This window comes from Somniosus microcephalus, chromosome 4, assembly GCF_052327205.1.
Source record: "Somniosus microcephalus isolate GS21.2 chromosome 4, FLI_Smic_1.0, whole genome shotgun sequence".
Lineage (NCBI taxonomy): Eukaryota > Metazoa > Chordata > Chondrichthyes > Squaliformes > Somniosidae > Somniosus > Somniosus microcephalus.
This window is the reverse complement of record NC_140990.1, coordinates 136,031,328-136,051,118: the sequence shown is the minus strand read 5'-3', so window position 1 is coordinate 136,051,118 and position 19,791 is coordinate 136,031,328. Positions and strand designations below refer to the sequence as shown.

Below are 19,791 nucleotides of genomic sequence, written 5' to 3'. Positions count from 1 at the left end.
TCATGGCTGAAGTCATGGCGATCATGAATGCAAGACACCTGGTGCCGGTGTCCACCGACCCAGACATGCCTGCAGTCCTCACCCCAACGATGCTCCTGACTCAAACGATGAGTGCTATTTCAGCCCCCTCTGGAAACTTTGACATGGCTGAGCTGCACAGGAAGCAGTGGAAGCAAGTCCAGTGTCTTGCAGACATTTTTTGGAAGAGATGGAGAGGAGAGTATTTGTCCATCCTACAGAGCCGTATGAAGTGGACAGAAGACAAGCCAATTGTCAAAGTGAGAGATGTTGTCTTGCTGAAAGACAGCCAAGCACACAGAAATGAATGGCCAGTGGGACTGGTTGTCAAAACTCTGCCGAGCAGGGAAAAGAGTTTCCGCAAGGTGGAGGTGAAGATTGTCAAGGAGGGGACTGTCAAGGTGTTTCTGAGGCCAGCCTCCGAGATCGTAGTCCTCCTTTCTGAAGAAACCTAGAGAACGGATTCTGAGTATGTTTGCAGCCAAAGGACGTTTTCTTTAGGTTTATTTTGTATCTGTAGTGGTACAATGGAATTGTACCAAGCAGGGAGTGTGCTGTCTCTCGGTAGCAATATATGTTAGTTTTCCAGTTAATTCAGGGGTTTGAGTAAGTTGGGTCGATTCCCATTGTGTGCTGCCACCAATGGCTATTTGGTACTTAGCAACTGCAGTAAAAGTGCAGTAAAGTGCTGTAAAGCACAGTAAGTGCAGTAAAGTAAACTACAGACCTACAGCGGCACATGCTCTGGGAAGTTGTATTGTTCCCATGCCTGAGTCCTGGATATTATTTGTCTGTAAGTACTTGAGAAAGTTATAAATGATTAGTGTACACTGTATGTTGCAGAAAATGTTTAGTTTGTAACTTTTCTCTGTAAGCAAACTTACACAGCTAGCCATGAAGTGCTCGCTCTCTGTCTAGCTGGTTAACTAGTAGTGCATCAAAATACAGCTATGTACAGGGCTAATTTAAAGAGAATGCCTTCCAGTTTGCAAAATGTATATTCACAGTAAGCTGTGTTTCCACGTGTTTGGTAATTTACATGCCAAATGTACTGTGTTGCTCAGGCGTACCTAAATTTGTGTATGCATATCAGTTATGCGCTTGTATACTAATGTGTGCTTCCATTTCTGTGTTGTATTTCAGTTTTACAATAAGAATCTTTCAGTAAAGCTTTACAAGAAAAGTCAAGCCTTGTGATTTTTATGGGAAGATATCAAGTTGTTAGCTATCTGTCTAGCTCTGCATAGGAACGCGCTGCGAGGGCAGAAAACTCCCCATGTATTCTTACTGACCATTGCATTATCAGTCCTCATGTATCCTTACTGACCATTTTGTTTACAGTCCTCATCTATCCTTACTGACCATTCTGTTATCTGTCCCCATGTATCCTTACTGACCATGATGTTATCAGTCCCTATGTTTCCTTACTGACCTTTGTCTTATCAGTCCCCATGCATCCTTACTGACCATTGAATTATCAGTCCCTAAGTATCCTTACTGACCATTTTGTTATCAGTCCCCATGTATACTTACTGACCATTGTGTTATCAGTCCCCATGTTTCCTTACTGACCATTGTCTTATCAGTCCCCATGTAGCCTTACTGACCATTGTGTTTTCAGTTCCCATATATCCTTACCGACAATTGTGTTATCAGTCCCGATGTATCCTATACTGAACATTTCATTATCAGCCCCCATGTATCCTTACTTACCATTGCATTATCAGTCCCGATGTATCCTTACTGATCATTTTGTTAGCAGTTCCCATGTATCCTTACTGATCATTGCATTATCAGTTCCCATGTATCCTTGCTGACCTTTGCATTATCAGTCCCCATGTATCCCTACTCACCATTGTATTATCGATCCCCATGTATCCTTACTGTCTATTGCATTTTCAGTCCCCATGTATCCTTACTGACCATTCCATTATCAGTCCCCATTTATCTTTACTGACCGTTGTATTATCAGCCCCCATGAACCCTTACTGACCATGCATTATGTAAATTAAGCTGCTCACTTCACATTCATTCTGTGAGATTGTGGGATTCACTGTTTCTGTTTTTGACAATAGTGTTTAAAATAATGTTTTGGTTTTGGATCAACTCACTTGGTATGAATGCCACGTTGCTTTTAAGATATTTTGCAATAGAAAGTGATGGAGTGAAAGGATTTTATCATCGTGTTTGTTCAGTGAGTGTAATTAATGACAGTCAGTGTGTAGTTTAATTGCATCACTGGGGAGCTCCCTCAGGCTATAAATGGGACAGTTTTCAGTGTGTCCATCAGTGTTTGACTGAGTGTGGTCTCCAATACAAACAGCAACTATTGGATCGCACAGACAATGGGTTACATGTTCTGGGAGATTCCACCTGAACTCCGAGTACTGTGGGCAGTTTTCGATGTTCAAAGGATTTATTACCCGCTCCTCGCTGCTGTTGGTGTTCCTGGTGAGCCATTATTTCAGCAATTATTTCTGTAAACAATGTTTTACTGTATTTACTGCCCTTGCCCTTTAGACCCGGTCATTAATTGTATACAGTTTAATTCTGTTGTTCTGTGGCTGGTAATGCACCGTGTTTCTGCCACGTCATGTTTGATCAGTTGCCGATTCACTGCTCCCAGTTAAATGATCAGTTTGTATATTTCTCGACTTGCTTTCACCGAAAGTCTTTTACAGGATTTGACTGTTATTTGATTTTTTTTACACAAGAAATGTTATTGATCGATTCTCTTAATTGAACCGCCTGCAGTCTGCTCTCTGCACTGAAACCTGGTATCGGATCAGAAATATGTGTTCAGGGGTAATAGGAGTTTTAATGTTCGCTGGATATAGTTAATATCTATGATATGTGGAAACCAGCGCTGCCAGATAGATCACAAATACACTGAAATATGGGATAATATTCACTAATAATTCAGCTCCAGGCAGCTGTCTTCCTTTCCACCATCTCCCGCTCTCCCTCATGGTCACTGACTCCAGATGCTCAGGACAAGATTAAACTGTAATACATGTTCCAGTAAAATGTTTATTCAGTTATGTTTGAACTGATTTATTTACATTTTTCAGACACAGTTCAGGAGATCTTGGTGAAGTCCGCACAGACTGTCCAACATCTCCTGTTGGTGAAAATTATTCCAGCCGATTAAAAACGATGGACCGAGTCATGAAATCTTTATATATTTCCAGTCTGATAATCCCTTTAGCAACTGGTGATAATTCAGTTCTTACAGCAATTAGAACCCACCAAATTCACACGATTCCAGCTGTGTCCAGACACATTCTGAATCCCCACCATGACACCTTACAGGGAATTACATAGGATATACGGCAGAGAAACAGGCCATTTATGCTCCATGCATTTATGCTCCACATGAGACTCCTCCCGTCTTTTCTCATCTAAATCTATCACCATAATCCTCTAGTCCCTTCTCCCTCATATCATTTTCCAACCTCTCCTTAAATCCACCAATACTATTCACTTCAACCACTCCTTGTGGTAGCGAGTTCCACATTCTCACCACTCTTTGGGTAAAGACGTTTCTTCTGAATTCCCTATTGAATTTCCTGCTGACTACCTTATATTGATGGCCTCTATTTATGCTCTTCACCATAAGATGAAACATTCTCTCTGTATCGACTCTGTCAAAACCTTTCATAATTTTAAAGACCTCTATTAGAGACAAGAGAAAACAGACCTAACCTGTCCATCCTTTCCTGATAGGTATACCCTCGCATTTCTGGTATCATTCTGGTAAATATTTTCTGCACCCTCTCCAGTGAATCTATATCCTTTTTTGTAATACGGCAACTAGAACTGTACACAGTACTCTAAATGTGGACTAACCAATGTTCGATACAGGTTTAGCATAACTTATATAGTCATAGAGTTATATAGCACAGAAAGAGGCCCTTCGGCCCATCGTGCCTGCGCCGTCCATCAATCCCTGTCCAGTCTAATCCCATTTTCCAACATTTGGCCCATAGCCTTGTATGCAATGGCATTTCAAGTGCTCATCCAAATGCTTCTTAAATGTTGTGAGGGTTCCTGCCTCTACCACCCTTTAAGGCAGTGAGTTCCAGATTCCAACCACCCTCTGGGTGAAAAAGTTCCTCCTCAAATCCCCTCTAAATCTCCTGCCCCTTACCCTGAATCTATGCCCCATTGTTATTGACACCCCTACTAAGGGGAAAAGTTCCGCTTTATCTACCCTATCTATGCCCCTCATCATTTTGTACACCTCAATCAGCCTTCTTTGTTCCAAGGAAAACAATCCCAGCCTGTTTAGTCTTTCTTCATAGCTGAGGCGCTCCATCCCCGGTAACATCCTGGTGAATCTTCTCTGCACCCTCTCCAAAGAAATCACATCGTGAGGCGACCAGAACTGCACACAGTACTCCAGCTGTGGCCTCACCAGCGTTTTGTACAGCTCCATCATAACCTCCCTGCTCTTATATTCTATGCCTCGGCTAATGAAGGCAAGTATCCCATATGCCTTTTTAACCACCTTATCTACCTGTTCCGCTGCCTTCAGGGATCTATGTACATGTACACCAAGGTCCCTCTGACTCTCTGTACTTCCTAGGGTCCTACCACTCATTGTGTATTCCCTTGCCTTATTTGTCCGTCCAAAATGCATCACCTCGCACTTTTCAGGGTTAAATTCCATTTGCCACTTTTCCGCCCATCGGACCAACCCGTTTATATCGTCCTGTCGCCTGAGGCTTTCCTCCTCGCAATTTACCACCCCACCAATTTTCGTGTCATCTGCGAACTTACTGATCATACCTTTTACATTCTCATCCAAATTATTTATGTAAATCACAAACAGCAAGGGACCCAGCACCGATCCCTGAGGTACCCCACTGGACACAGGCTTCCAGTCACAAAAGCAACCTTCGACCATCACCCTCTGCCTCCTGCCACTCAGCCAGTTTAGGATCCAACGCGCCAAGGCATCCTGGATCCCATGGGCTCTTACCTTCTTGACCAGTCTCCTATGCGGGACTTTGTCAAAAGCTTTGCTGAAGTCCATGTAAACCACATCCACAGCATTTCCCTCATCCACACACCTAGTCACCCCCTCGAAAAATTCAATCAGATTTGTCAGACATGATTTACCCTTGACAAAGCCATGCTGACTATCCCCGATTAATCCTTGCCTCTCCAAGTGGAGACTAATTTTGTCCCTCAGAATTTTTTCCTATAATTTCCCTACCACAGATGTTAGGCTCACTGGCCTGTAATTCCCTGGTTTATCCCTGCTACCCTTCTTGTATAATGGTACTACGTTAGCTGTTCTCCAGTCCTCTGGTACATCCCCTGTGGCCAGAGAGGTTCTGAAAATTTGTGTCAGAGCCCCTGCAATCTCCTCCTTTGCCTCATACAGCAGCCTGGGATACATCTCGTTCGGGCCTCGGGATTTATCCACTTTTTGGCCTGCTAAAACCGCTAGTACCTCCTCCCTCTCGATGCTAATATGTTCAAGTATGTCACAGTCCCCTTGCCCGATTTCTATGTCTACATCGTCTTTCTCCATAGTGAACACAGATACAAAAAATTCATTTAAAACCCCGCCTACATCATCTGGCTCTACACACAGATTGCCACTTTGGTCCCTAATGGGCCCTACCCTTTCCCTGGTTATCCTCTTGCCCTTAATATACTTATAAAACATCTTAGGATTTTCCTTTATTTTGCTCGCCAGTGTTATTTCATGGCCCCTTCTCGCCCTCCTAATTTCTTTTTTAATTATGACCCTGCACTTTTTATACTCCTCTCGGGCTTCCTCTGTCTTTAGTCTTTTGTAACTGCCAAAAGCCCCCCTTTTTTTCCTAATGCATTTTTGTATATCCCTTGTCATCCAAGGTTCCCTTTGCTTGTTGGTCCCACCCTTGACCTTTACAGGAACATGTTGGCGTTGTACTCTCTCTATTTCCCTTCTGAAAGTCTCCCACTGTTTTGATGTGGATTTTCCTAAAAGTAGCTGCTCCCAGTCCACTTTGGCCAGATCCTGCCTTATCATATTAAAATCGGCCTTCCCCCAATTTAGAACCCTTATTTCCGGGCCGTCTTTGTCTTTATCCATGACCACCTTAAATCTCACCGAATTATGGTCACTGTCGCCAAAATGCTCTCCTACTGACACTTCCACCACTTGCCCAGTTACATTCCCTAGAATTAGGTCCAGTACCGCCCCCTCTCTTGTTGGACTTTCTACATGTTGGCTCAAAAAGCTCTCCTGGTTGCACTTTAAGAATTCTGCACCCTCTAAGCCTTTCACACTCTGACTATCCCAATTCCTATTGGGGAAGTTGAAATCCCCCACTATAATTAACCTATTATTTTCGCACTTCTCTGAGATTTGCCTACATATCTGTTCCTCTATCTCCCCCTGACTGTTTGGGGGCCTATAGTACACTCCCAGCAAAGTGCTTGCCCCCTTTTTGTTTTTAAGTTCTACCCATATGGCCTCATTAGAGGAACACGCTAATATATCATCCCTTCTTACAGCAGTAATTGACTCCTTAATTAATATTGCAAACCCCCTCCCCTTTTACACCCCCCTCTGTCTCGCCTGAAGATTCTATACCCCGGAATATTGAGCTGCCAGTCCTGACCCTCCCTCAACCATGCCTCCGTGATAGCAACAATATCATACTCCCATGTGTTCAACAACAACTTCAGTTCATCCACCTTATTTGCAAGACTCCTTGCATTAAAATACAGGTAGACTATCCTTTATCCGAAAACCTCGGGACCAGCCGAGTTTCGGATAAAGGAAAATTTCGGATTTCGGAAGGTGGGTCGGCGGGGGTCCGCGGGGGGGTCGGCGGGGGTCCGCGGGGGGTTCGGCGGGGGGTCGTGCGCACGACTTACGCTGACGCTCAGCGTAAGTCAGTCGGGGTCGGCGGGGGTCGGGGCCGGCGGGGTCCGCGGGGGGGTCGGCGGTTGTCGGGGCTGGCGGGGTCGGCGGTTGTCGGGGCCGGCGGGGTCCGCGGGGGGGTCGGCGGTTGTCGGGGCTGGCCGGGTCGGCGGTTGTCGGGGCCCGCGGGGGGGTCGGTGGTTGTCGGGGCTGGCGGGGTCGGCGGTTGTCGGGGCCGGCGGGGTCCGCGGGGGGGTCGGCGGTTGTCGGGGCTGGCGGGGTCGGCGGTTGTCGGGGCCGGCTGGGTCCGCGGGGGGGTCGGCGGGGGGTCGTGCGCACGACTTACCCTTTATCCGAACTTCCGAAACCGGAACCCTCTAAAAACCGAAGGTTTTTTCGTTCGTACGCATGACTTACGCTGAACGAAAAAACCTTCGGTTTTTAGAGGGTTTCGGTTTTTGGAAGTCCGGATAAAGGGTAGTCCACCTGTAGATGCCTTCCAGCCTTGCCATATTCCCTTTTGCCTTCACATATTTGCTCTGCCTTCCCAGCTGACTTGTTTTTTCCTCCGTATTTGGCTGTAAATCACCCCCTACTATAGCTCGACTCTGTATCCCATCCCCCTGCCAAGTTAGTTTAAACCCCCCCCCAGCAGTGCTAGCAAACCTCCCCGCAAGGATATTGGTCCCCCTCTGGTTCAGGTGTAAACTGTCCGACTTGTACAAGTCCCACCTTTCCCAGAAGCAGACCCAGTGATCCAGGAAACTAAAGCCCTCCCTCCTGCACCATCCCTTTAGCCACGCATTCATCTGTTCTATCTTCCTATTCCTATACGCACTAGCACGTGTCACCTTTGAGGTCCTGCTCTTTAATCTTCGACCTAGCTCCCTAAATTCTTGCTGCAGGACCTCATCCCTCTTTTTACCTATGTCGTTGGTACCTATGTGGACCACGACCTCTGGCTGTTCACCCTCCCCCTCCAGAATGCCCTGCAGCCGCTCAGTGACATCCTTGACCCTGGCACCAGGGAGGCAACAAACCATCCTGGATTCACGTCTACGGCCACAGAAACGCCTATCTGTTCCCCTTACTATAGAATCCCCTACCACTATTGCTCTCCCACACATTTTCCTCCCTTCCTGGGCAGCAGGAGCACCCCCAGTGCCAGGAAGTTGGCTGCTGCTGCCTTCCCCTGGTGAGTCATCCCCCTCAACAGTATCCAAATCGGTATACCTGTTTGAGAGGGGAATGGTCACAGGGGTCTCCTGCACTACCTGCCTGCTTCTATTGCTCCGCCTGGTGGTCACCCATTTCCTTTCTTCCTGTGCAGCCCTTACCTGCGGTGTGACCAACTCACTAAACATGCTATCCACGTCCCTCTCAGCATTGTGAATGCTCCACAGCCCATCCACCCGCAGCTCCAGCGCCTCAATGTGGTCTGCTAGTAGCTGCAGCTGGATGCATTTCCGGCACACGTGGTCATCAGGGGCACCGGCAGTGTCCCTGAATTCCCACATAGAGCAAGAGGAGCATAACACGGGGCTGGGCTCTCCTGGCATGACTTACCCTTTAATTAATTTAAATTAATTCACTATCACCAATTTAAGATATCTCTAAGGCGCTTGTATAGTCTACCTACAGTCGCTGCTACACCAGAAAAGACCCTAGTAACTATAAAATACTATTGTTTTAATTCTATCCCTCTAGAAATAAACCCTAGTACTTAGTTTTATGTTTTAATGGCCTTGCTAACCTGTATCGCAACATTTATTGATTTGTGTATTTGTACTCTGAGATCCCTTTGTTCCTCTGCCCCACCGAGACTCGGACCCTCCAATTGATAAGTGAACTGCCTATTCTTCCAAACCAAAATGTTATATTTATCCGTGTTGAACTTCATTTGCAAATTATATGCACATTCTGCAAGTTTATTAATGCCCTCCTGTAATGTGCTGCAGTCCTCCTCAGCATTGACTACCCCCCCCAATGTGGTTTCATCCTCGAATTTAACAATTGATTCCAGAGTCTAAATCGTTAATGTAAATTGTGAACAGCAGTAGCCTCAGTACTGATCCTTGAGGAACACCACGACACACCTTCTGCCACTGTGAAAAGCTAGCCTTTACTCCTACTCTCTGCTTTCTGTCTTGAAGCCAGCTAGCAATCCATTCTGCCACCTGTCCCCTGACACCGTATTCTCTGACCTTACTCATCAGGTCTTTTGAAAATTCAGTTAAATTACATCTACTGCATTACCATTGTCTATTCTCTCTGTTATCCTTCAGAAAAATCAATAAAGCTGGTCAATACTTACCCTTTTGAAATCCATGCTGACTAATCATTATTATATTTTTGGTTTTTAGACATTCTTCTTTTTTCTCCTTTAGTTGGGATTCCATTTTTTTCCTGCCACTGATGTTAAGCTGACTGATCTATAATTCCCTGGACATGTTCTATCCCCCTTCTTAAATGTCGGGGTTATGTTAGCTACCTGCCAGTCCTCTGGCACTATACCATTTTCTAACGAATTATTAAATATGCATAGTAATGCCTCTGCTACCTCTTCCCTAGATTCTTTTAAAATGCCTAGATGCAATCCATCTGGACCATGGGTTTTACCATCTTTGAGTTTGATTAGTTTATTAAATAATACCCCCTTTGTTAATTTGAAAGCATTTATCTCATTACTAATCTCATCATCCAATGTCATGTCCACCTGTTCTACCATCCTGGTGAATACAGGAGCAAAATAATTATTTAATATTTCTGCCATCTCTCTATTGCTACTTGTGGTATTATCCCGACTATCCCTTAATGGCCATATTTCCATCCCAACCTTCCTTTTCATTGATGTGCCTGTAAAATATTTTACTATTTTGTTATATGTTCCTTGATAATTTAAAATCAGGGTTCCTCTTTGCCTCCCTAATTGATTTTTTAAACTTTTCTCCTAATATTTTCCTATTCTCCTTTATCATACACTCCCCTGCTGTCTATGTACTTAATGTGTGCCTCCTTCCTTACCCTCATCTGTCCCCTTATCGCTTTAATCATCCACGGAGTCTCAAGATTGTTTAGTTTGTTCTTTCCTTTTAGCGGAATATATTTTTCCTGCACTCTGTTGAACACCGTTTTAAATGGTTCCCATTTCTCTTCTATATCGTTATTTGCCAATATTATTGCCCATTTTATCCCAATTTCTATTCTCAGCCCCTCAAAATCAGCATTTCTCCAATCTATTAACCTGCATTTCGTCGCAGAGTGCCCATGATCTACCCATCCCCTGCCCATCCCCTGCCCATCCACTGGCCAGCCCCTGCCCAGCCCCTGCCCAGCTCTTGCAGTCACAGTGTTGATATGGTTTGTCCTGTTCAGCTTCTGGTCAATAGTGATCACCAAGTGTTTATGATTTGGGACTCGGTGACTTTCAAGGGGAGGTGGGTGATCTTTGTGTTGATCAATATAACTAATACTTATGCCTCTGGCTTGTTACATGCCGCATATCAGCCCAAGCCTGGATGTTATGCCGATCCTGCTGTTGGAGCTTTTGTAAATGGCGCTGAAAAACGGCAGAATCATCAGTGAGTGGACCCACCCCTGACCTTATGATGGCAGAACGTCATTGATGAGGGAGCTGGAGGTAGTTGCTCTGAGGACACTTCCCTGAGGTATGACAACAACGACCACTTTCCTTGCAGCAGATATGACCTCAGCCATTGGAGAATTCCCCCCTTAGACCCCCATTGAAACAATGTCTGTATAAAGGCTGTGATGAGGTTTGCATTCGGGTGCCTCTGTCAGGACCCAAACTGAGTATCAGTGAGCCGGGTATTACTGGGTCGATGTGAGTTCATGGCACTACTTATGACTCCTCAATCACTTTACTGATAATTCATAGAAAAATGAAGGGCAGTAATTGATCTCTTCATATTTGCCACAACTTTGTTTATAGGATACACCTCGGCAATCTTTCACTTTGTCTGGCAGATATCAGTATCATAACCGGAAAACTAGGTGAGGGACATGCCTCACGCTGAATTTCAAATTCCAATTTTACAGTCTTTGGCGCTCCATTTACCACGACTTCTCTGCAGCTAGCAACTGCTCCATCACGCACTCACCTCCACCTTTGATGTCCCTGTCCCCATTAAACCTTGACTCTCTCTGATCATTCCCCCTGGTATGGTCCTCACCTCCACTTCCTTAAGCCCAAGCGACACATACATGAATGACTATGGCAGTCAAGTAGCTTAACCATTCATCGCCTGATCTGGTTGGATCACATAAAGCACTATCGGGTCCTCAGCTTCACCTCCAACAACAAGTGTGAGGACCTCATGAACTTCTTTGTCACAAAGATTGAGACCATCCGTTCAGCTGCCTCTGACACTTCCCTCCCTTTCCCTAGCCCACTGGGCCAAACCTCCCTGAAAGTACACCCGCCATAGCCCTGAACACGCATATTGTTCCAGTTTCTCCCCTCATTCGCCTCAGCGCCTGCCGAACTCATCTTGTCCGTGAGACCCACCTCCTGCTCCCTCGATCCTATTTCCACCTAACCACTGACTGCCCAACTTCCCTACCTGGCCCCCATGTTATCCAGTATTGTTAACCATTTCCAGTCCTCGAGTACTGTCCCCTACCCCACGCATCTGCCGTCATCACACCCCCGCATCAAAATACCAACCCTTATCTCCTCTGTCCCTATAAACTACTGCCCCATCTCAAATTTTCCAATCCAAAACCATAGAACATGTTGTTGCCTCCCAAATCCATGTCCATCTTTCCTGCAAATCCATATTTGAATTCCTCCAATGAGTTTTTCACCCCTGTCACTGTACTGAAGGGGCACTTATAAAAGTCACAAATGGAACCCCAATGTGACTGCGGCTGTGGTAACCAACCCTCCTGATCCTTCTCAACCTGTCTGCAGCCTTTGGCACTGTTGACCCCGCCATCCTCCTCCAACGCCTCTCTACCGTCGGCCAGCTGGGTGGGACTGCACTCGCCTGGTTCAATTCTTATCTATCCAGTCATAGCCAAAGAATCTCCAGTAATGGCTTCTCTTCCCGCTCCCTCACCGTTAACTCTGGAGTCCCTCAATGACTTATCTCTGATTGGTCTCACTGCTTCTCTGACATTCAGTACTGGATGATCAGAAACTTCCTCCAAATAAATACGTAGAAGACCAAAGCCATTGTCTTCGGTACCCGCCAAAAACTCCATTCCCGAGCCACCAATTCTGTCCCTGTCCATGGCAACTGTCTGAGAATGAATCAGATTATTCGCAAACTTGGTTTCATATTTAACCCCGAGTTGTGCTTCTGACCACATATCTGCACCATCACTAAGACAGCTTACTTCCACCTCTACGACCCGACACTGCCACTGCCTCAGCTCATCTGCTGCTGAAACTCTCATGAATGCCTTTGGTACCTCTAGACTTGACTATTGCAATGCTCTCCTGGCTGGCCCCTCATCTTGCACCCTACATATCCTTGAGCTCATCCAAAACTCTGCTGCCCATAAACAAACTCACAACAAGTTCTGTTAACTCATCACCCCTGTGCTCACTGACCTACATTGGCTCCCGGCCAGGCAATGCCTCCATTGAAAAATTATTTTCCTTGTTTTCAAATCCCACCGTGGCCTTGCCCTTCCCTATCTCCGTAACCTGCTCCAGCTCTCCAAGACTTCACGATCCCTGCGCTCCTCCAATTCTGTCCTCTTGCAGTCCCCGATTTTAATCACTCCACACTTGATGGCCGTGGCTTCAGCTGCCCAGGCCATAGCTCTAGAAATCCCCATCTAAAGTCTCTCCTCCTTTAAGACGCTCCTAAAAACCTATCTCTTTGGCCAAGCCTTTGGTCATCTGTCATATTACCTCCTTACTTAGCTCGGTGACAATTTTTATTTGTTAACACTCCTGTGAAGCACCTTGGGACGTTTAATTACGTTAAAGGTGCTTTGTTGCTTTTGTTGTTGTTGTCAGTGACATCACCGGAACAGCTGGCGAAGAGAGCGGCGAACTCTGTTGTGCAGGTCTTCAGCACTACACCCGGGATGTTGTCAGGGTCAACAACCTTCACTGTGTCCAGTTCATTCAGCTGCTTCTGAACATCACGTGGACTGAAAAGCATTAGCTGGGTGCTGTTCTCTGTGATGGGGAGATCTCAGGAGGAGTAACCTGGCCCATCCATTCAGCATATTTGACAGAAAAGACATTCAATCACATCGAACTCCATTCGTGCTATCAGTGCAGGTTTTCCCTATGTTTGAGGGTGGTGATGTTTATGCAGCTTTCTCCTTCTGTCAGTTACATAATTGTCCACCGCCAATCTTCACTGGGTATGATTGAACTGTAGAGTTTTGCTCTGATCCCCTCTTGTGGGACCACATAACTCTGCAGGTAGCCTGATCCCTTTGGTCTTTAGTTTGCAGATAGCACTGTGTGATACCTTCATTAGCTTTGTATCTCAATCTAAGGTGTGCCTGGTTCTGCTCCCGGCACCTCCCTGTACACTGAATTACGATTGGTCTCATGGCTCAGTTCTGAGGAAAGGTCATCGACCTGCATTGTTAACTTTATCATTCTCTCTCCACAGATGCTGCCTGACCTGCTGAGCGTTTCCAGCATTTTTTGTTTTTATTTTTGATTTCATGGCATGAATGTCATAATGGAGTGAGGGATGTGTCAGGCCATTAGGTTGCAGATTGTGGTGGTTTACTAATCTGCTGCTTGTGATCCACAGCGCCCAGTGGAGACCCATTCTGGGGTCACTGATCCGTCCCACTGACCCTGGTGCAGGCCCATTGTGGGGGTAACTGATCCATCCCTCTGACATTGGATGTTCCACCTCACTACTTGATGGAGGAGCTCCACACGATGGAGATGGGATGCTGTTTTCACAAGGACTGTGCAGCCATTTCTTCTACTAATTTTATCGTGGACAGTCATTCTGTGACTTGTAGTTTGTAGAAGATCAGGTCAAGTAGGTTACTCCCTTGTGGTGGTTCCCTCACCAACTAACACAGGCCCAGTCTGGAAGCTGTTACCTTCAGGACTCCCCCAGCTCAGCCAGCGGTGGTACTCCAGGTCACTCTTAGGGTTGGGCTTGGAAACCCGCACCCAGGGTGCATTCTGGGAACTTGCTTCCCTGAGAGAGTCTTCCAAGTGAATTTTATCAGTTCATCGGTAGCAGGTTTCTTTGACCTGAAACCTTGAGATGTCATGAGCTCCAGAGCCGATGCTTTGGATTCCCAAGGGATTCCCACCCGGCAGTATATAACTGCCCCATCACCACACCAAGTCCCGCACCCCCCTCACCGCCAACGCGGATCATTGGCACCTGGTGCCCCAAATCCTCATATTAAATCTCCTCATCCTTCTGTTTAAATGCTTTAATGGTCTTGCCGATCCTTCTCTCTGTAACTTCATCCAGCCATACAGCTGCCCTGCCCACCACGAACTCTGCATTCCTGTAACTCCATTCAAACTCTCCTCCCACTCCAATGGTCTGCCCCTGACCCCAGACCTCTTGCCCACCCTCCTCTCTCTTCGCTCCACTAGCAGCGGCCAAGAATTCAGCCGCCCAGAGCTCATGTTCAGTCATTTGCTGCCTAAATCCTTCTTTCCCTCCTCCTGCCTCTCTTCTGTTAAGGCCCTTCATAAAACCTAGGTTTTTGGTCACTCGACCTAATCTCTCTATCTTCGGCTTAGCATTCAATTCTCGTTTATGTGTTTTCCCCTTATTAAAGCCGCTCTATAAGCATAGAAGTATAGAACCATAGAAATTATGGGACTGAAGGAGGCCATATGGCCCATCATGATTGTGCAAACCGAAAATGAGCTATCCAGCCGAATTGCACTTTCCAGCTCTTAATCCATTTAGGTTACGTTACTTCAAGTGCATATCCAAGTACATTTTAAACGTGAGGCAGCATCTGTTGAGAGAGAAACAGAGTTAACTTTTCAGGTCGATGACCCTTCGTCAGAACCAACCAGTTCTGACGAAGGGCCATCGACCTGAAATGTTAACTCTGTTTCTCTCTCAACAGATGCTGCCTGACCTGCTGAGTATTGCCAGCAATTTCTGTTTTTATTTCAGATTTCCAGCGTCTGCAGCATTTTGCTGTTGTAATTTTTAAATGAGATGAGCGTTTTTACCTCTAACACCCTTTCATGCAGCGAGTTCCAAGCCCCTGCCACCCTCTGGGTGAAAAAAGTTCAGCTCAGCTCGCCTCGAATCCTCCTACAAATTACTTTAAATCTTTGCTCCATGCTTATTGACCTCACTGCTATGGTAAATAGGTGCTTCCTATCCACTGAATCTAGGCCGTGCATTATATTATACACCTCAATGAAGTCTCCCCTCAATCTCCTCTCTTCCATAGAAAACAACCCCAGCCTATCCAATCTTTCCTCATAGGCAAAATTCTCCAGTCCTGGCAACATCCTCGTAAACCTCCCCTGCACCTTCTCTGGTGTTATCACATCCTTCCTGTAATGTGGTGACCAGAACTGTACGCAGTACTCTAGCTGTGACATAACTAGTGTTTTATACAGTTCCAGCACAACCTCCCTGTTCTTAGATTCTATACCTCGGCTAAAATACCTCGGCTAATAAAGGAAAGTATCCCGTAAGCCTTCTTAACCACCTTACCCAACTGTCCTGCTACCTTCAGCGATCTGTGGACATGCACTCCAATGTCCCGCTGTTCCTCTACACTTCTCAGTAACCTACCATTTATTGTGAATTCCCTTGCCTTGTTAGCCCTCCCCAAATGCATTACCTGATACTTCTCTGGACTGAATTCCATTTGTCACTCTTCTCCCTACCTGACCACTCCATTCCTACCTTCCTGCAGTCAACAGATAGATTCCTTGCTATCAATCACACGGCCAATTTATGTCTCGTCTGCAAACTTCTTTATCATGCCCCCCACATTGAAGTCTAAATCATTGATATTTACCACAAATAGGAAGGGACCGAGTACTGGAAACCCACTCGAAACAGCCTTCCACTCACAAAAATATCCGTCGACCATTGCCCTTTGCTTCATGCCACTGAGCCAATTTTGTATCCCACTTGCCATTTTCCATTGGATCCAAAGGGCTTTTACTTTTCTATTGCAAATTGCTGTGAAATTAATTACGGACTGAATCATTTTTTGTTAACAATTATTTTCAGTCTTGGTTTACTTAAAATATTGCCACCACTGGTTCATTCAATCTTCACCTAACACCGACACATCCCTCCCAGTGGTTAACTCAGTCTTCATCCAACACCCACACATCCCATCGACTGGTTCATTCAATCCTGACCCAACACACACAAGTCCCATCCACTGGTTCATTCAGTCCATGACCCAACAAACACACGTCCCAGCTATTGGTTCATTCAGTCCTGACTCAATACCAACATGTCCCATCAACTGGTTCATTCAGTCCTGACCCAATACCAACACGTCCCATCAACTGGTTCATTCAGTCCTGACCCAACACCCACACGTCCCATCCTCTGGATCATTCAGTCCTGACCCAACACCCACACGTCCCATCCACTGATTCATTGTCCCGCTGCTTGCCAGACTGCCACTGGGGGCACTGCGCACTCTCTAGTGCTCCTGGCTATCGCCCCGTGTCCCGCTCGGATTCACTGTTTGTTTACATGTTTTTTAAATTCATTATTGAATTTCCCTAGCATCTAATAGGGATGCCATCTGTTACTAGGATACAGTAAGTGCCACACTTCAAAAATCATTCATTAGATGTAAAACGCTTTGAGAAACAAGACTTTCGTTGTTTTTTTCGAAAACTGGCCTCTGATTTTCCACCGAAGTGAACTTTAAAAAAAGTGAACCAGTTCCCTTTGGAGCGAATCACAGCCCAGCCTAAACATTCTTCTCCAAGGTGCACACATGCGCAGTTTCCAGCAGGGTCACTGGAGAGTAATGAGGACTAGAAACCCTGGGTTATTGTCGTTCCTAACACAAGGTCATTGAGGCCATTGTAGATTCCAACTGCCAGCACCATCCAGGCGGGGAATTGGAGCTCGTTTCCTGCTACACCAGGGCGGTGTTTTACTATAAACCCTTTCTCCAGCAGAATGTACTGACACTGGTAAAGTCATTAGAGTGTGTCGCTGGATTCAATAATAACGCTGCACATTTCACCCTGAATTCGATCATTGCTGCTGTTGCTCTCAGTCTGAAGAATAATTTCCCTGTTTTTCTCTTCCTTACAGTGAACTTAGTGACGATTGTGATTCTGTCTCGGGGAAGGTGCGGTCTCTCCAAATGTGTCACCTGTTACCTGGTGTCCATGGCAGCGGCGGACCTACTGGTCGTCATCACTGATCTCATATTCAGGCAGATTCCTATTCGTTATTGGGCTCAGTTTCAGTTCATTTGGAAGATTAAAGTGTGTAATATCCATGCCATCCTGCTTTACTCAGTCACAGACTGTTCTGTCTGGTTCACAGTCACTTTCACCTTTGATCGATTTGTGGCCATTTGTTGTCAGAAGATGAAAATAAAATATTGCACTGAGAAAACGGCGGCTGTGGTTCTTGGAACAGTGAGTGTGCTGTTCTGTGTAAAGAACACTTTCTGGTACTTTATGTATGGAGGTGGACATACGTTTGATAATAATCCCTGGTTTTGTGATGTAGGATTGGAAGTTATTCATTCACCAGTATGGGGTGTAATTGAATTACTTCATTATATTTTAACCCCATTTGTTCCATTTGTTCTGATTATGCTGGTCAATGCTTTAACCGTCAGACACGTATTAGTGTCGAGCAGAGTCCGCAGGAGACTCCGGGCCCACAGCAGTGGGCAGAGTCCCAGTGACCCAGAGATGGTGAAGCGAAGAAAATCCATCATATTACTGTTTGTTATATCTGGGAATTTTATTCTGTTATGGGCAGTGTTTCTGTTGTATTCTGTGTGTAGCCGATTGTATAAGTTAGACTTGATGCCTGTGCATCTACCTCAATATGTACAGGAACTGGGATTTATGCTTCAGCTGCTGGGTTCCTGCACCAACACATTTATTTATGCCGTGACCCAGACTAAATTCAGAGAGGAGTTGAAGAATGTGGTGAAATATCCCTTTACTGTAATTGCTAAATTCATTAAATATTGAGAAGAGTTTGCACCATCACAACGTGTTGGTCTAGTGTTCTGCCCAATCCCCTCATCTTGGTGATACACACAGTGAGGCCTGTTTTCATCTTTCACCGCTTGGATTCAGCGACTGACAGGAACGGTAGAGGTGGCGAAGGCCGTGGAGATCAGTCCCGCTGGATTCCTGCTGGTTTTTAGCCACGCAAAGTCCTCTGGAGCGGCCTGGAGCGGGTTTATGAAGCTCCGGACCGCCCGCCTCGAGTTTCATGTATTTACCTAAAGGGGGCGGCGCGGGGAAGGTCGCTCTGTCAGTTTACAGTCCACAGGTGGACGGGCCGCTCAGTCCCCAGCACCCCCAGGGAAACTCAGGGCAACTGGCCTGGGACAAACCTGCAGCCGGGGAGGAAGGCTTTAGAAGTCTCAAAGGTCAGCCTTTTATAAACCACTCGGTGTAGTTGTCCGATGGGCTTCCAAGCTGTGCAGCCCCCGGGCTAGGTGACAGGGAAATGTCCCTGAATCCGTTTATCTGCCGTTGGGATTAACGGTTCTTGTGTAAACGGGAAATTCTCCAAATAAAATGTCCTTTGAATACTGCGTTTGTGGAGGAGGAATCATGACCTATGCCCAGATCACCCTGAACATATAGTGTGTGGAGCGGAGAATCAAGTTGTCATAGTCATTTATCATGTCTTGATGATATACTGTCTGAACAATGCAGTGATGTCCAGGGTAAAGTCATCCCCGCACACCCTCCACACACATTGAAACCAGCTACTCTTCACTTTCTGGAAAATCCCCGAGCTAAACACAGCCCAAAATAAGCAGTTTCCAGGGAGGCTGGTCACGAGGTTGGTTGCAAGGTATTGCAGTATCAGTGATGTCATAAAGTGGTGACACGTCCATGGCGCTGTGTCTGTGTATTGTGACATCACAGACCTGCCCTGCAGAGCACGCCCTGGTCTGTGGTTGACTGAGAATCAGCCTTTCAAACAGCCCTTCTCCTGTGCACATCAACTTACATAGAGTTATAGAGATTCTGCAGCAGCGAAACAGACCATTCGGTGCTCTGCGGCTGCAGGTTGGTCCGAGACCGTTTCGCCGAGGTTTCCCTGGGGATGCTGGGACTCAGCTCTCTCTCTGGCCCTGGACTGTAAACTGATAGAGCGACCTTCTCCACCGTGCCCCCTTTCGGTGCACCAGGTAATAGCAGCGTTCACTGTATCAACTTATCCTTCTCTTCCTTTTCCCTCTATGCTCTTATCTAGCTTTCCCTTAAATGTGTCGGTGATATTCGCCTCAACTAGGCAACTATAGAACAGTCAGCTTAACATTGGTGGTAGGAACAATAATGGAATCCCTACTAAAGGATAAAATTAAAAAAAATTCGAAACCAAAAATATAATAAGGAATCGTCAACATGGATTTCAAAAGAAAACATTTCATTGATCAAACTCATTGATTTTTTTGAGGTGGTAGCAGAGCGTGTAGAGTAGGGTAATGTAGTAGATGTAATTTATCTAGATTTACAAAAGTCCTTTGGTAAGTTGCCTCGTAATAGATTCGTAATGTCAGAGCATGTGGAGTTAGGGGACCAGTAGCAAAATGGACAGCTAGTTGTCTTCAAGACAGAGAGCAGAGAGTAGGGGCGAAGGGTAGCACACGGCCCCTGGGATCACATGAGCTGGCTCAACCAATAAAAGAAGGGAATACGGATCCATTAAATAATATACGAAACGGTGCAATAAACTGTTAAAACATTACGGCCTAGAAATTCA

General features: G+C 45.9%; 1 protein-coding gene across 1 annotated transcript; it reads left to right on the top strand.

Moving 5' to 3' along the window:
• Nucleotides 1-2,327: 2,327 nt before the first annotated feature.
• Nucleotides 2,328-18,035, top strand: LOC147119817 (putative G protein-coupled receptor 139). The gene is made up of 2 exons (XM_085984152.1): nucleotides 2,328-2,469; nucleotides 17,134-18,035. Exons 1-2 carry the CDS (start codon nucleotides 2,364-2,366, stop codon nucleotides 18,033-18,035), a joined length of 1,008 nt encoding a protein of 335 aa, XP_085840278.1. The 5' UTR covers nucleotides 2,328-2,363.
• The last annotated feature ends 1,756 nt before the right edge of the window (nucleotides 18,036-19,791 follow it).

Excerpts from the sequence above, each read along its gene's own strand:
- LOC147119817 (XM_085984152.1), top strand. The coding sequence starts at position 2,364 with ATGGGTTACATGTTCTGGGAGATTCCACCTGAACTCCGAGTACTGTGG. Across the intron at positions 2,470-17,133 it reads CGCTGCTGTTGGTGTTCCTG|TGAACTTAGTGACGATTGTG; the intron begins GTGAGCCATTAT and ends TCTTCCTTACAG.